Below are 14,895 nucleotides of genomic sequence, written 5' to 3'. Positions count from 1 at the left end.
TTTAAGTCAGGACCGAGCCATTTGCCAAGGTACATCGAGTCATCAAGTCATCAACTGATTTTAGTTTGGGTTTTCAACACAATCTCCTCGACACCTAGTGTACTGCACTTGAAAAGGAAATGTGCTTAATGATCCATTCAAAGGCATTTGCACACACAAACACAAATACTCAATGGGAGGCAATTTCTACCAGGGTGGAGCTGTCAGCACCCCGCAGGGCTCCACCTCTGGGTTTGTCTCACTGCAGCACTGCAGGAGAGAGAGGGACTTTGACAATGAATTTCCCTACACTACAACACCTGCGACAATACTAAGCCAAACTAAATTTAAGTTGAAGGCTCTATTACAATCAAAATAAAAAACTGTACTTGGAAGGTGTTGGCACATGCAACGTGAACACCTGAAGATCCAAGACTTGTTTTTAAAATGAGACATTATGATACAAATTACATTATATCAATACCATATTTTCTAAATACAACTTCATTTTAGTACAAGGCTTGGACCTTGTCCACTAACAATGGCGTACATTTATATTTGATATTATATATTTATATTTTAAATTCCATTTACCACAGAGCTGCCATGGTTTATTTTCTAAAATACTTTGAATCCCATATACTGTACATACAAGACATAAACTACAATATTCTACAAAACTACAGTAACAAAGGAAAGGTATAAGTAGGTGCTGTGAGGCTGAAAGGGATCACACACAATTGTTCACAGGACGGCAAGAACAGACAACAAACAAAAATATACCCATTAAATCAATGTTAAGTCATGTACATTATATTATTAATACATTTTTAGTTTAAATATCCCCTGATTTATTCAGCGAATGATGAAAACATTTGGCATGTGTGGCTATGTTGTCTTTTCTATTGTCCATTCCATTCCATTTAGCACTGCCTACATCCGCCACTGAAATGTGAAGAGGAGCCACTTTGATCAACATGCAAGTGCCAAGCTGCAAACAGCAATTTGAAAGCTAATCAGCAAGAGACAGGCATTCCTGCTAAATCCCACTCTTCCTGATGGCATGCAAATAGTGGAAAATTTAATCAGCCTTTTTTAACCCCCTCTGACTTCACCCTCAGTTGTCAAGGCAACGCTAATCTCAAAAGCTGTCTGGAAAGTTAAATTCTTAACACTGATCAAAAGTTCTTCACAAAAGGAATACAATCAGCTGAGGTTTGAAGGAGCAATTTGTGTGAACACAACCAAAAGCTTGTTTGTTTTTGGGTTTTTTTTTAATAGTCGGCGACACATATTTTGTGGATATTTCCTAAATTAACGTGAGCCACTCCATCACAGCTATGAGACACTGACATGTTGTTCATCCAGTGTGTCATCCTAACAGACCAGTGGAATATCAGCTCTAATTCTAGTCTCTGTGTGTTCAGATACATGTGACAAACTGTAATCTGCATGTAAACTATATCGGGGGGTGGGATAACACACTTCATCATCATCATCATCAACTTCAGCATCATAATTCACTACTGAACGACTATGAATCAATGCAGAGAGTAAATTGTATGTTTATTGGAAACTAGCAGAACAGTAAATATTATTTAAATGTATTATAATGCTCCATCAAAATCACCTGGGAAAGCACATAAAAACAGCTGATCACTGCACTGCATATTTTCTCTCTCCCTCTTCCTTTTCAGTCAGACAGTGTGTATTAACCTAAACCCAATTCTCACCATAACCCTAAAACCGAGTCTTAACACCCAAACAGCCACATAAAGGTGACGGAACACGAGGATCAGCCAAATTGCCTGTGCTTTCCCAAAATCTCCTTGCTTCCGGTGGTTCATACAGTTTGTTGGTTCTCACAAAAATGTATGTACAAGTACACACACACACACACACACACACACGCACAATTAAATTCTATATTTAGGACCAGGAATTTAAAATGACTCCAAAAACTCTGAAGGATGATTCTGTGTGACTTTAAATAGTTGCAGGGATTATTCTGACAAAGCAGGAACTCTCCCCTCTAATCTTGTGCTGCTCCTTGATGCCTACCTTGCATATGGATCAGGAGACAGCTCTGGCAATGATAAATTATCCATCCTTATCTTCCCAGCAATAAATTCACAAACTTACAGCTTCACTCTGCACATTAGGGAGGGGGAAATAAGAAGAGGAGTCTGCTTCCTCACGACGACGGAAACAGGAGGTCGAGATGCGGCGTTGACTCAAAATGGAAGACATTTGGAATTTAAAAAAGAAAAATAGCCCGGCATGGAAGGCTGGTGCTGAAAGGGCTGCTTTAGTACAGCTCGCCATCAAGCCTCCTCAAGTACAATCTCATACAAAAATCAATAAACTCCGCTTTAAGCCACCCTGAGTGCCAGATTAACTACAGCAAAAGCCAGTGTAAGCCTATTCCACACAAGGGCCTCAGCTTATTTGGCCTCAGCAACACCATGAACATGTCAGCCCTTTTCTCTATTAGTACGGCATGGTATTCGATTATTTCTCTTATTCATGAGAGGTATTAGGGCAGGGACAGAAATAGAGAGCCTGCCCACAAGGGAGGCATTAGTCTGGTCTTCATCATTCCTGCTAGATGGCATGAAGGACGTGAAAGAAATAATGAAGACCTGAGTTGAAGTGAAAGGACAATCTTTAGGGAATAGCCTTAGGTAATAGATTGAGCCATTTCACACACCTGTGGAAAACATGAGTGCTACACAACTCCAGCACCATACCAACTGTGATAGACTGTGGGGGTGTGATGTAGAACTGCCATTTTGATATGCGAACTATGCAAAAAATACCCCTGTTTGCAACTACTTCCAAAAATACTTGGGAGGCCCTCAACCAGAAAATTACAATGTTGATCAGTAATTCCATAACAACCTTTTAGGATAATTAACAAAATGAACTGAGAGAAAACGTGATGGTAAACTTGGACAAATCACAGAGCAGTTAAGGTTTCAACGGTGTAAATAATAAATGGTATAAAATAGAGGAGGAAAAAAAAAAAAGCTTTTGAGTGTGGGTGCGTCAGGCTGACATGAGTGAAACCTTAAGTTATATGTTCTGCTGTTTTAGAACATCCTTCTGAACATTGGACATGTTGTTCCTTATGAGACGCTTCTCTGCTCGCCACAGTTTTAAGTGTCACGACCAATCAGTCTGACCATTCCGTTTTGACCTTTCTCACTAACACGGCTTGTCCATCCACAAACACACCAAGGCCACAACAGCCAGTAGCTGTAAGTAGTATTTGCATGAAGCATCTGCTGATATAACAATGGTTTATTGGGGGGGGAGAGATTGTTTAGCGGTAAATTCATTAATATTTTATAATCAATCTGTTTGAGTGTTTGTTTTAAAATAAAGTACTGTGATGCTTCCTAAAAGTCAATATGCTAGGGTCACTTCTCCTCCAAACAGATTCAAACCAAACAATACATTCGATGACATCATCCCATTTTTAATTTAAACAAATATTGAGACAAATCATTAATTGCTGTGCTACAAATGATCATGGTTTGTCATCTTAAAGCTGGGAAATGTAACAGTGTCTATAAATTGACATGTTTTATTTGTAACTAGTCTCGCCTAAGATGCCTCTAAAAAAGCAATACAAAATGCTCAGTGAGATTAAAAAGCCCTAAACCAGCAGGTAATGCTTTTAAAGACAAATATAGAAATCTTTCAATATAGACATAAACCCTCTCTCAAACAAAGTACTGATGCACATCTTCTGTAATTGTGCGGATACTCAATGGTTTGGGCTGTGTATTTACCTGGTAACCATGACTATTTCAAGAAGCTGATACAAGTGGAGTTTGTGTTACCATAGAGATGGCACGGTTGCCATGGTGCAGTGCAGTCTCACCTGGTGGTAAGCCAAGCCTATCAGGTGGGATAGCAAGGAGGGAGTCGACGATAGCCACCCTTCGCTGGAGGAGGGTGGAGATCATCTCCAGCCCATCTGGGCCCAGCAGCTCGAACAGCTGGAGAGAGAGAGAGAGAGAGAGAGGGAGGGAGAGAGAGAACGTGAGAAAGAGAGAAAGAGGGAGAGAGATAGAGCAGAATGGCAAGAATGAGTGATTTTACGTCAAAAATACAGTCATCTCCAGCATCGAAATACCACATCCAAACATGTATACACATCCTATGGCTCACCAACACGGATACAGCTAAAGCTGAGCACCTGGTAATTGCCATCTGCCCGTCGCAGAATATGGTCTGCTGCTTAGCCTCCCAAATATAACCACCTGGCACTTAGCAAGTAAAAAAAAAAACAACAAGAAATCCTATGAACAGCAGCAGCACACAATTAAAAACAGAGTGGGAAAGGTCTGCAGAGTCAGGCATTAATATATCGGAGAGACAAAATAGATGAGATGATCAAGTTTTTCACTTTCTCGCTGGAAAATAAAAAAAGTATATGAAGACCTGTATTGCAATGACACTTTTTTTTTCCCCAACACCTTTCAGGTTTGATTTCAAGATGGAGGTGCAGCCTGCACTTTCAGTCTGTTCTCCCTTGGGTAAGCAATAGCCAACACAGCAGGAAACAAAAACTACAGACGCACTTTGATGTTAGGTCAGCCATCATCTTTGTTGAGGTTATCTTTGTTTCCCTCTGTGGTCTATTCTATATGGTGTCTAAACTTCTATTAGTTTGTGTGAATGCCTCGGTTTTATTAGAGCTATGTGTACTATATGGTGGGAGCGGGTGGGTGAAGGTGGTGGAGCTACATCTGCTGCTGCTCAAAGCATTCATTTCTTACTTTCATGAATTCTTTTGACAATTAGTTGTGGTTTGTGAAGGGTTTGAAAGCAGATTTTCTCCTTAGGATTCACCGCTTCAAATCCGAAGCAAGAGCTGAGTAACTGGTCTCAGCTCCTTTATCAATAATAATGCATTCGGCAGCATTGCCTTCAGATTTTCTGCAGGTTAATTTCAGCAACTGAAACATGACTAGGAAAGTGTTAGAACTGGGCAGGGCTGCATATCAACTGAGACATATTCAACAAGATTTCCACATCAAATTCATTATAAAGCAAGAAACAATTACATTCATAATGTGCCAATAAACAAAGAAAAATAAAAGAAGAAAATTCAAAACCCACAATTAACCACAAGGTTCAACTGTACTTCCCACATACATGTATAACACTTCACATTTAAATTGTGTGACTAAAAATAATACATACTTTTGGGATGTAATAATGACAGTATATAAATATAGCTAATGCTCTGCTCATTCACAGTCTCCAGATGCTAAAAATAGGTTTACTACTACTTTGCTAAGCATCACAAAGGAGTCATTATATTGCACACACAAGGCTAAAATTCTTGATCAATTAGGATTTAGAATATAGTATATATACTATACAACTGGGTATGTTTGAACAGTTAATTGTTAATAATTGAACATTTAATAACTGAGTTTCAGTAATATCAATGTAATATCATGTCAATATTTTCTACAAAAAGCAGTCATAGATTTGAGTATTTGATTAAACCTCTTTTGGTTAACAAAAGAAAATCCTTCTTAATTTGAAATCTAAACAGCATTTAGCATTGATATTCAGTCCTAATAAAACAGAGCATTGTACATTCGGTTCACTAGTCAAGGAAATAAATAGAATGGATCAGTTGGAACCGACACTTAATCAAACCATTAACCAGCTGTCTACACAGGACCAGATTAAATGCATTATTACCAAACAAGGTGCTAATGGATGGGATCATAGCGTCTTGCCAATTCAAAGACATATTTTTCCAATATGCTTTCAGTTTCATTAACAAGAGGCTACCAAGGAATTGTGTCCTTCTCTCTTCCCATTATCCATACATTTTATAACCCACTCAACGTCAACAGCCTAGTTCTGGTGCTACAAACCTGCCACAAATGTAAGCAATCCAATGTCACCACAATAAGAAGCAGGTTCCCTCAATTGTCATTTTTAAATGGCACTGATTGCAGGCCCTTTAAACTCTGCCGCTGACTTTCCTCACAAAGAGGTAGATGCATGGAGAGGTTGAAATTGCACTTACACTTACCCACACAGACACACACACACACACACACACACACTTAAACACACACAGGGCATTCTACACCTAAAGATGTCAGCAGGGGAGTTCACTTTCAAATGTCAACTACGTGAGAAACATTGGAACCAACTGTAACCAGCTGAAGTTCTACAATTCTGCCTCTGTGGCAGAGCTATTGATGAAATGAGAAAGAAAGAAAGAAAGAAAGAAAGAAAGGAGAGAGAGAGACTGGTGAGCAGCTATTAGGACAATATCAAACAGAAAGCCATGGTATATAAAAGAGGCAGAGAATGAAAGTGGGTGGAAAAACCAGGGGACAGAATAGTGTAGCCCTTCCTAGGTTTAAGACTAAATATAAAGGATGAAAAATAACTGCCTAAAGTTTCAACATGATGAGAAAAAACAGAGGACAGTGAAACTTTTATGTAACTTGACCTCCCTTTTATCTCCATTATGTCTGTTTTCTTTGCTTCCCACATGAATATGTGAAGGCAACTGCACAATACACTGTAAAAACATTTAATAAAACGTCCCCCTCCATTTTCTTTTTCAGAACTTGTATGCAAACTCATGCCAACACCTCTGTGTCACAAATGGATGAGTCATTCCATCACTTTTTAGAATTAGAATATTAGAATGGCCCTGATCTAACAACTGTAATTTGGTATGATTGTGTGTGTGTTCTATGTTAGTGAAGCTGCTAATTCCTATAAAAGGTAAAGTATGTCTCTCTTTCAACTCTTCCAACTCAGTGTCCCAGGGTCAGGAAGTGCAACAATCACTGGTGTCTATCATTCTACTAAAATTTTACCTCTTCAAAGGTTCTTTTTTTTTCATGGCTAATTTTGGGTGACTTTAACTAAAATGTGTTTCACGGGTACAGGTGTTGTAGCAGTGAAGGTATTTTCCACTGATGGTGACAGAACAGTAACAGCACAATCAGTTATTTATACTTTTGTTCATTTTTTACAGGAGAACACATCAGCCAACTTGGTATTCCAAAAATATTTTTAGCTTGTGATGTTAGGACACTTTCATTTCATTACTCGCATATGAAATGCAGACACTTTAATGTTTACAGCTTGCTCATGGCCTCAGAATCAAAACTTTAATCTCAGACTTGATCAGTGATTCAAACCGGTCTGTTACTTCTCACTTGGAAAACCCAAGCCACGAGTGACCAGCATTTTGGGAGAAACTGCAAATTTTTTGGAAGAACAGAAAAGACAAAAATCAATCAACACCTCAAATGACCACTACTGAATAACTGCTTCTATGATGTCTACAGGACAGATATACCAGTCACTACTAATAAGCTGGAGCAAAAACATAACCCCTACCACACAGAACACAGTGGACATGAACCAGATGTCTGGCTTAAAAGTGTGGCTACATTGAAATGTCAATGCAGCCTCATAATTAGGACCACTTTTCTTCTTTTATTTTTTTCTTTAATTTCCATTGAATCATTAAATTGAACCAAAAGTAACGACTTTAAGAAAAAGTATTGTATTATTTTACCAAAAGTCATCAATATATACTGTAATGTAGCTTTGTACCAGTATCTAGGAAACCCGAACCCATGAACTTTCTTCTGCAACCTTTAAAAAAAACAATCAGTATTCTTCATACTGCTATGAAAAAGGTTGACCTCTGTTTTTATGTGTACATGTTGAGTGTTGATTACCAATGAAGGTCAGACTTATGGAGAGAGTTAGAAATGTCAAAAAAAGGTCTCAAGATAAAGGCCAAAAATGACTTTATAAAAAATCTATGACGTAAAACATTCAGCATCTGGGTCAAAACCCAAAAGGGCTGTTGGTGAAGGTCAAAGTAATAGTATCAATGGAAAAAAGGGCAATATTAAGTGTAATACTGTACCTAAGAAATTTGAGGTTTAAGTTCAGGGGAACCATTAGAACAAAAGACAAAGTACATCTTAGACAGGTCAACATACAACAACAAACAGCCTTTTCAAATCACATTCATACCTAAGAGTATACGGTTAACCCAACCATAACATTTGAACTGTACTTCTGCACATTTACCATCTATATTTGGATCTCATTTAGGATCAATTTTATATCCTAGGAAAAAAAATCCTATATAATTCAACAGATTTATCAGATAGAGTGCATCTCACAAACCTCATTCTGCAGCTCATCGTCACTCTTGTGAGAAGCCAGCATCTCAAACAGGGATGTACACAGCTCCTCTGGGCTGGATGAGCTCATGTTGCCCCTGTTCAGATACTTCTCGACCTCTGCTCTGAGGACAGCTCCATCTCCAGAGGTGGACGATCTGCCTGAGGCTTCTTCACTGGTGGCCTTCCTCCCACTCTGCTGGTTGTTGAGGAAGTTGATCAAGTCTAGACTCACTTGATCCTCATTGATGCCAGAGCAGTGCAGGTCCTCAAGTGGATCCAATGCGTAGCAGTCATATGAGAAGGCAATGTTACGTCCAAAAGTGGAGCCTCGTTGGGGGTTGTGATGGGAGCTGTGGGTCTGAATAAAGTCTTCAACACGGGAGTTCTCCAGTGGAGCCAGAAGCCGAACAACACAGTCACAGGAGGCATCAGCTGCAGTTGATGGAAAGGGGCCGAACATTTGTCGAATGGTGCGGGTCTCCTCTGTGCCCACATGGTCTTTGTTGTGGAAGGTCTCAAACAGAAAGACAGCAGCACTTTCAATGGCCTCTTGACCATGTTCAGACCCCACTGTGAATCAAAGCACAAAATGTATAAGCAATATCGTTTAAGCACTGTTTAATGCTTAAACAACTGGCTCACATTCCCTCTCTCTGTTTTAACCCTGGATTAAACAGGCTTTTAGACGGGTGGAAATACGACTATTTTAACATTACCAGCAGCACTTCACTATCATAAACAGTGATTACCCATAACATTAAAACCAGTAACTAACTTAAATGTCGAGGCTTGTCAGTTAATACGTGTGACCTGCTTCTGAACCACAAGGTTTTCACATCTTAATAATGCAAGTCAAAAATATACAAATCTGCCACAACACTGAAGCCAGTCACAAGTTTAAATGTTGCAGATGAGTATTTTATTAAAAGACAATTAAAGCTGATATATGCATCATCATTTTAATGATGGTGGTTATTAGGATTATTACAGATTGCAACAATCACCTTCAACCTCTATTATCATTAGTGGTTTCTGTATGGCCATTAAATCTGAGTTGTGTGCTATTCATAGTTCCAGAAAAGAATCTGCAGCTGGTCCTTGGAGAAAAAAAAGGCTACAACACGTGACCACCGTTTATGTTTCCTACACCTCATTTAAATAATATCCAAACAATTCATGCTCAGCCAGAACTATCCTTAACTACAAGGAGTATAGCGTAATTGTCCAATTAGAGGAAAAATGTCAGAGGAACAGAGGGAGAAAAGAGTGTGGAAGGTTGGAGAGGCAGAGAAGAGCAAAAACAGATGAAAAGAATTTCAACCAATTAAAAAAGTCTCCCACCATTGACTCGTTGCTGCACGTAGTGTAACAGAATAGCTGCTTTCATCTTCTCCCGAGTGTGCTTAGCACAAACTTCATATTTCTGTCCACTAACATAGACAGAGGGCAGGTTCAACACATAAGACAGTGGAGCGCGTCGTAACAACAAATGCTGCTACTCTTGAATGATGTATAAGAAGGGGAAAAAATAATGCCGGGAACACGGGAGCAATTTAATGTGAGCTCCATATCTGACATAAGTTCAGCTTCCAACTGAAGTCATTCAGCAAAGATTACAAGTTACGTCCAGCAACGTCTCGTCCAGTTACCCCATTTGTTCATTTATTCATTAATTCAAAATTAAAAAAAATAAATAAATAAAATACGGCCAGCAATTCTATTTTCTTCACAAGAAAACATGGAAAGCAATTTAGTTGTCCATGAAAGTTATTTCCGAGAAAGGGTTCATTAAGTAGGTTAATGATGTACAAGAAAATTGCTCCACAAACCAAACAACAGCCTTTGTAATAGCTTTGATATTATATACCTGTTTTTTTTCCACTTAAACTGTTTAAGTTTTTGTGTTTTGGGATAGGGGTGGGAATCACAGGGTCCCTCACGATACGATACAATGCACGATACATGGTCCATGATACCAATAATATCGCAGTACAATGATTCTGTAATAATAATACGAGGCATTTCTTAATTAAAACATCAATATTTGCCCTGGCGTTCCGAATATCATATTGCACAATTTAATTCAGTTTTTTGTTTAGAAAAAAAACAAACAAACAAAAAAAAACTTCCTGGAATTGGGGCAACTGCCAATCAAGATGCTTTCTGTTAACCTTGAATTATTTCTGGTTCTGACCTAAAGGCAGAATTTTGGAAGGGCTGTCTCATACTCACTTTTACACAAGCAGTCTAAAAATAAACGACAGTGTGTTATTTCTGGCAATGTTTTTGTCGTTGTAACACAAACACACATGGAAATAGATTAGAAGAAATAACAATGGATTTGAGGCTGAGGAGTTAATTACCAATCTGTTTGGCTGCCAAAAGGAGGCTCTTCAGTTCCTGACTGGCAGCTTGCTGTTTAGCTTTGTCCTGATGCTCAGTGCAGAAATGGACAATCTTCTGCCAAGTCAAGCCCTCTCTGGCAAACAGCTCCTGGCGCTTCAGACGTTTGGTCTAACATGCACAGGGACACAGGGAGAAAATCAATTACATTTCAAGAAAGAGAAGACAAACAATCACAATTCTGATAACGCGAGGTATATCTAATTGCTAACCCTACACTTGGATAACACCAATGTGCCCAAATATTGTTTACCAATATTGTGCAGAAATTTTGTAAAAACAGGATATGGCAATACTGTGCTGTGGTTCATCTTGCATATTTATAGCAGTATCAATCGGAACAATGTCTGCTGTCTGTACCAAGTCTCAGAACTAATACTATGAGCCATTCCAATTTAAATCTTTTTTTATTGTGACAGTGCACATCAATCAACAGTTTCATGTTCACAAGAATGGGTAAGTAAGGACAAATGGAGAACTTGAAAACATCGCTGCTCAGGGCATTACAGGCCATCAATTGTGCAAAGTATACTTGCAAACTGGCATTGTGGTATTAAATGTTTGAAACTACTGCAAAAAGAGTGAATTACTTTTTTCTGGTTGTTTTCGAGAAAGAAAATTGAAAAATATTTCTGATCCCTCACGACTTCTTTATACACCACGATTACACATGCATCCCTATTAGTTTTGTCAAAGTCAAAAGTGAGCATAACTTTTTTTATAATCTTCTCCCATTAGAGCGGTGAAGGATTAAATCTCAGTCCTACAGTAAAGGCTTCAAGATGAGTAGAAGCATTAACACTATGTCTCCATGACAATCAGCATCTCCATGCCTCCATGAAACTTAGTATTTTGCACACAAGCTTTGAGATAATCTCAAAGTGACACCAGCCATCTTTTACCCAGAGAAGCACTTTTCCTGCTTATAGAGGATTTAACACCAGAGGTGAGTCGGGTACAAGTAAACGGCTGAGTGCAATTTTCAATTTAATATAAAGTTTCAGGAAGACAACTGATCTTAGAGGAAAAAAATAGTTTACTTTTCCATCCTTACATCACTGTATGCAAAGCCAGGACCATGCACAATGTCAGCAATGGTAGACACAACCACTGTTCCGGATAAGAGCTCTCTACAATCATTGTATAGTTCTTTTCTGTTGTGGGAACCAAGCAGGTACACTTATGGTTACGTCAGGAGTGTCATCGGAGGAAGTATCACAAATTACTATAAATGTCCCAAACCGCAAGTCACAGTTGCAACTTGCACATACCTGAACCAGCAGTGAATAAGAATAAAGGAATAAAATTGGTGAGATTATTGGGACCATAAATGTAATAACTGTAACAAAGAATAATCCACCACGCAATTATTGAAATTGAAAAGAAGACATTTTCAGTTGTGGATGGGGATGATAAATTCAAGGATATGCATGTTGGCTATTAAGATGGTACTATGACAGGCACATTTACGCTGGGATCAAAGAAACAGGGAATTGCTGAGCATAAACAATGTGACCTACATCGCAAGACATGTCCTGCTGTGATTTCAGATTTTACCTAATTGGTGACCCGGATCACTTGAAACAAAGAACTGCCATTCAATGCCAGTTGACATTTAATTTCAGGCTGAGCAGTGCACAATTATCTGTGGAGATGGCTTTTAGGATATTATAGCAACTAGGTGTAACATTTGCATGACGTGCTATTGCTGTAGCAAAAAAGCTATGATCAGAGCAGATGTTTGAGGAATTTGAAGTCTTTAACTGACCTCCTTCAGCATTTCTCTTGAACTTGATGTGCCTGATTTTCATTTGTTTGAGGGGCTGTCAATCATTAAGTAACTCCCTTATCACACGTTTCCCTAACTCACCGAATTCACATGGTGCATAGACAGATTCCAGGTGCACAGCAGGAATTAAATCAATTGAGCATATTACGAGGCTGCAAGCCGTCAAAATGACAGTTAAACTGTTATTTTAAGGTAAAAAAAAAAAGGATTGCATTAGATTTAATGTTCCAAATGGTCTGTATTTATATTTCACTTTTTTAGTATTGATGACGACTTATAGCTGCTCTACAAAGCTGCTTTACAGTACAGTTTTGCCATTCACACATCTATGTGCAGCACATTTTCTATCGCACATCTTTCATACCCATTCACATGCTGCTGACAACCATCAGGAGCAACGTGGGGTTAAGTGTCTTGCCCAAGGTCATTGGCATGTACAGTAGCAGAGCTGGGAATCGAACCTGCAAACTTCAAGATGAAGGACGACTCATTCTTCTACCACAGCTACAGTTGCCCCAAATTTATCGCAATATAGCCTACTGCAATTCCTTTTAGATTAATTGTCTTGACCTATACGCATCTTATTCTGCAAACTGAAGAGAACATCTTTGTTTCTCACAAATCTGGACAAATATCAGGCAGTAATCATTGCAAATATGGTTTTCCAATGGTTTTCCAATTTAAATGAGAATAATGATGTATAATGTATATATGTATATATACATATATGCATAAGTATACGTTTCCAGGTATCCACTGGTTAGTCTTACCTTGAGATCGTAGGGTTTTTCTGTGAAATCCTCATTTTTACTGACATGGGAGAAGGAGCGCAGTGCACCCGTGAGCCTTGGAGGAGACATCGTTGTTTAAAAGCTTTCATTCATACACTGCTTTTCCAGGTTACTTCTGTGACTGACAGACAGAAACACAAATATTAAACATACTATTAAGACTGTATGGTCTCTGCTAATAGGCCTGCTCTTTTTGAGAGTATGTGGCATATGAATGTAGGCATATTAAAGAAACAAACACTCATTGGTTCATGGGATGAACGATACAAAGCCTTCAACACTGTATGGTTTCAGTTCATTGGCAGACTTAACATTATGACATCTGTCTATCAAATTGTATGAAAATTCTGCCAGATGGAATTGTCTGTAAATCAGACAGGCTCACATTAGAAGGTAGAAGTAGAAGTACAGTAGAAGGCATGTTGCTAGCACATCGTTTGGGTATTCCGAATTATTCGGCATTATAATGAACCTAACTTAAACACCTGACAGTCGTAAAATATTGCTGTTTGTTTATTTGTTAACACGGAAGTCTCGTTGCCATATCAGGGCGTTACTCGGGGACATGTAACAAACGTCCGATTATTCAGGAAAAAGAAACTTACTAGTGAATGGGACGCAAGTTAAAGTGAAGTCACGCAAGAACTGTTAATGATATCTCAAATCCACATAATGTGATACAGCTGACGACGCAAAAGTTGTTCTCTGTGGACAGAATCGTGAGACACACATCCACATTAAGCTTTAACATCGCTAATGCGCAGACAATTATATCTTAGCCGTGATTGCTAACTTTATACAACCAAATTAACGATGCTCACTGACATGGTGGCACTAGCTAATGTTAGCTTATCTACAAAAAAGCCACTCCCGAAGCCGTTGTAGCTGTAACACTGTGAGAGACAGACAGCAGGAAACGCAGAGTGACTATGAGACAGCATAACACCTTACAAATATTTGGCTATACCTTATTAAAGTGCCCAGTAGAATGGAACGTCAGTCGCATGTGGGTTAGCCTACCGGCAGATGTCAACACAAGATACGTACGTGGACGCTACAGACTGTGGGTATTGTAGTTGTTACGACCGATACTTGCTTCCATGTAAGGTTAAAACAACTACATTTCCCGACACCATAGCGCATGGAACAGAGTACGCTTCTAAATAACACCGATGTAACGTAAACCAGTCCAAAACGGGACTTGTCGGAGTGCATTGGGACCAAATACACGGAGACAACTACTGCGTCTTGGGTCAAAATATGTCAGGCCGTTGTGTTTTCCTTCTGTGTGAGTCGCCTAGCTCCACCCAATTTTGATGAACCAGTTGACTTAAACAAGCGCACCCAAACAGAAGGTTCGAGCTGACGACAGCGTAACGCTTGCAGGGTCGTTTTCTTTTTCTTTCTTGTCATCCAACATTGAAATGAAAGAAAAAATTTAATAGAAATCATTTTTGAAATAAGGCAGAAGCTTTTTTTTAAAGGTTTGATTTTCCTTTTCTGTTTGCCATGATTAAATAATGTTAGGCTCATCAGTTGAGCACTAAATGTTGTTATATTTTCTCAATTCAGTTTCACATCAACTTAATAATGTGTGTCATACATTCCCATGCAGACCAGAATCAAAGTGGATTTCTCAGAGATCTTCTGTGTCCAGTACTGAACAAATCACATCACAATAAATATAATAAAACACATGTTAGGAAAACAAAACAACCTGTAA

General features: G+C 38.7%; 1 protein-coding gene across 3 annotated transcripts in view; it reads right to left on the bottom strand.

The window, feature by feature from the left end:
• ascc3 (activating signal cointegrator 1 complex subunit 3) overlaps window positions 1–14,269 on the bottom strand; it is a 96,002-nt gene extending 81,733 nt beyond the window's left edge. The window contains exons 1-5 of one of the 3 annotated variants that reach the window (XM_044034208.1): window positions 14,140–14,269; window positions 13,152–13,293; window positions 10,553–10,703; window positions 8,191–8,759; window positions 3,869–3,986 (exon numbers count right to left, since the gene is read on the bottom strand). In XM_044034208.1, the coding sequence (XP_043890143.1) occupies window positions 3,869–3,986; window positions 8,191–8,759; window positions 10,553–10,703; window positions 13,152–13,241 (928 nt within the window). In that variant the 5' untranslated portion in view covers window positions 13,242–13,293; window positions 14,140–14,269. Of the gene's footprint in view, window positions 1–3,868; window positions 3,987–8,190; window positions 8,760–10,552; window positions 10,704–13,151; window positions 13,294–13,777; window positions 13,862–14,139 lie in introns of those variants that run through there. The other 2 variants (XM_044034211.1, XM_044034210.1) reach the window with 2 other exon arrangements.
• Window positions 14,270–14,895: the final 626 nt, after the last annotated feature.

Source organism: Solea senegalensis, linkage group LG9 (genome assembly GCF_019176455.1).
Source record: "Solea senegalensis isolate Sse05_10M linkage group LG9, IFAPA_SoseM_1, whole genome shotgun sequence".
Taxonomy (NCBI): Eukaryota; Metazoa; Chordata; class Actinopteri; order Pleuronectiformes; family Soleidae; genus Solea; species Solea senegalensis.
The sequence above is the reverse complement of the archived record's forward strand: the minus strand, read 5'-3'. Positions and strand labels throughout refer to the sequence as shown.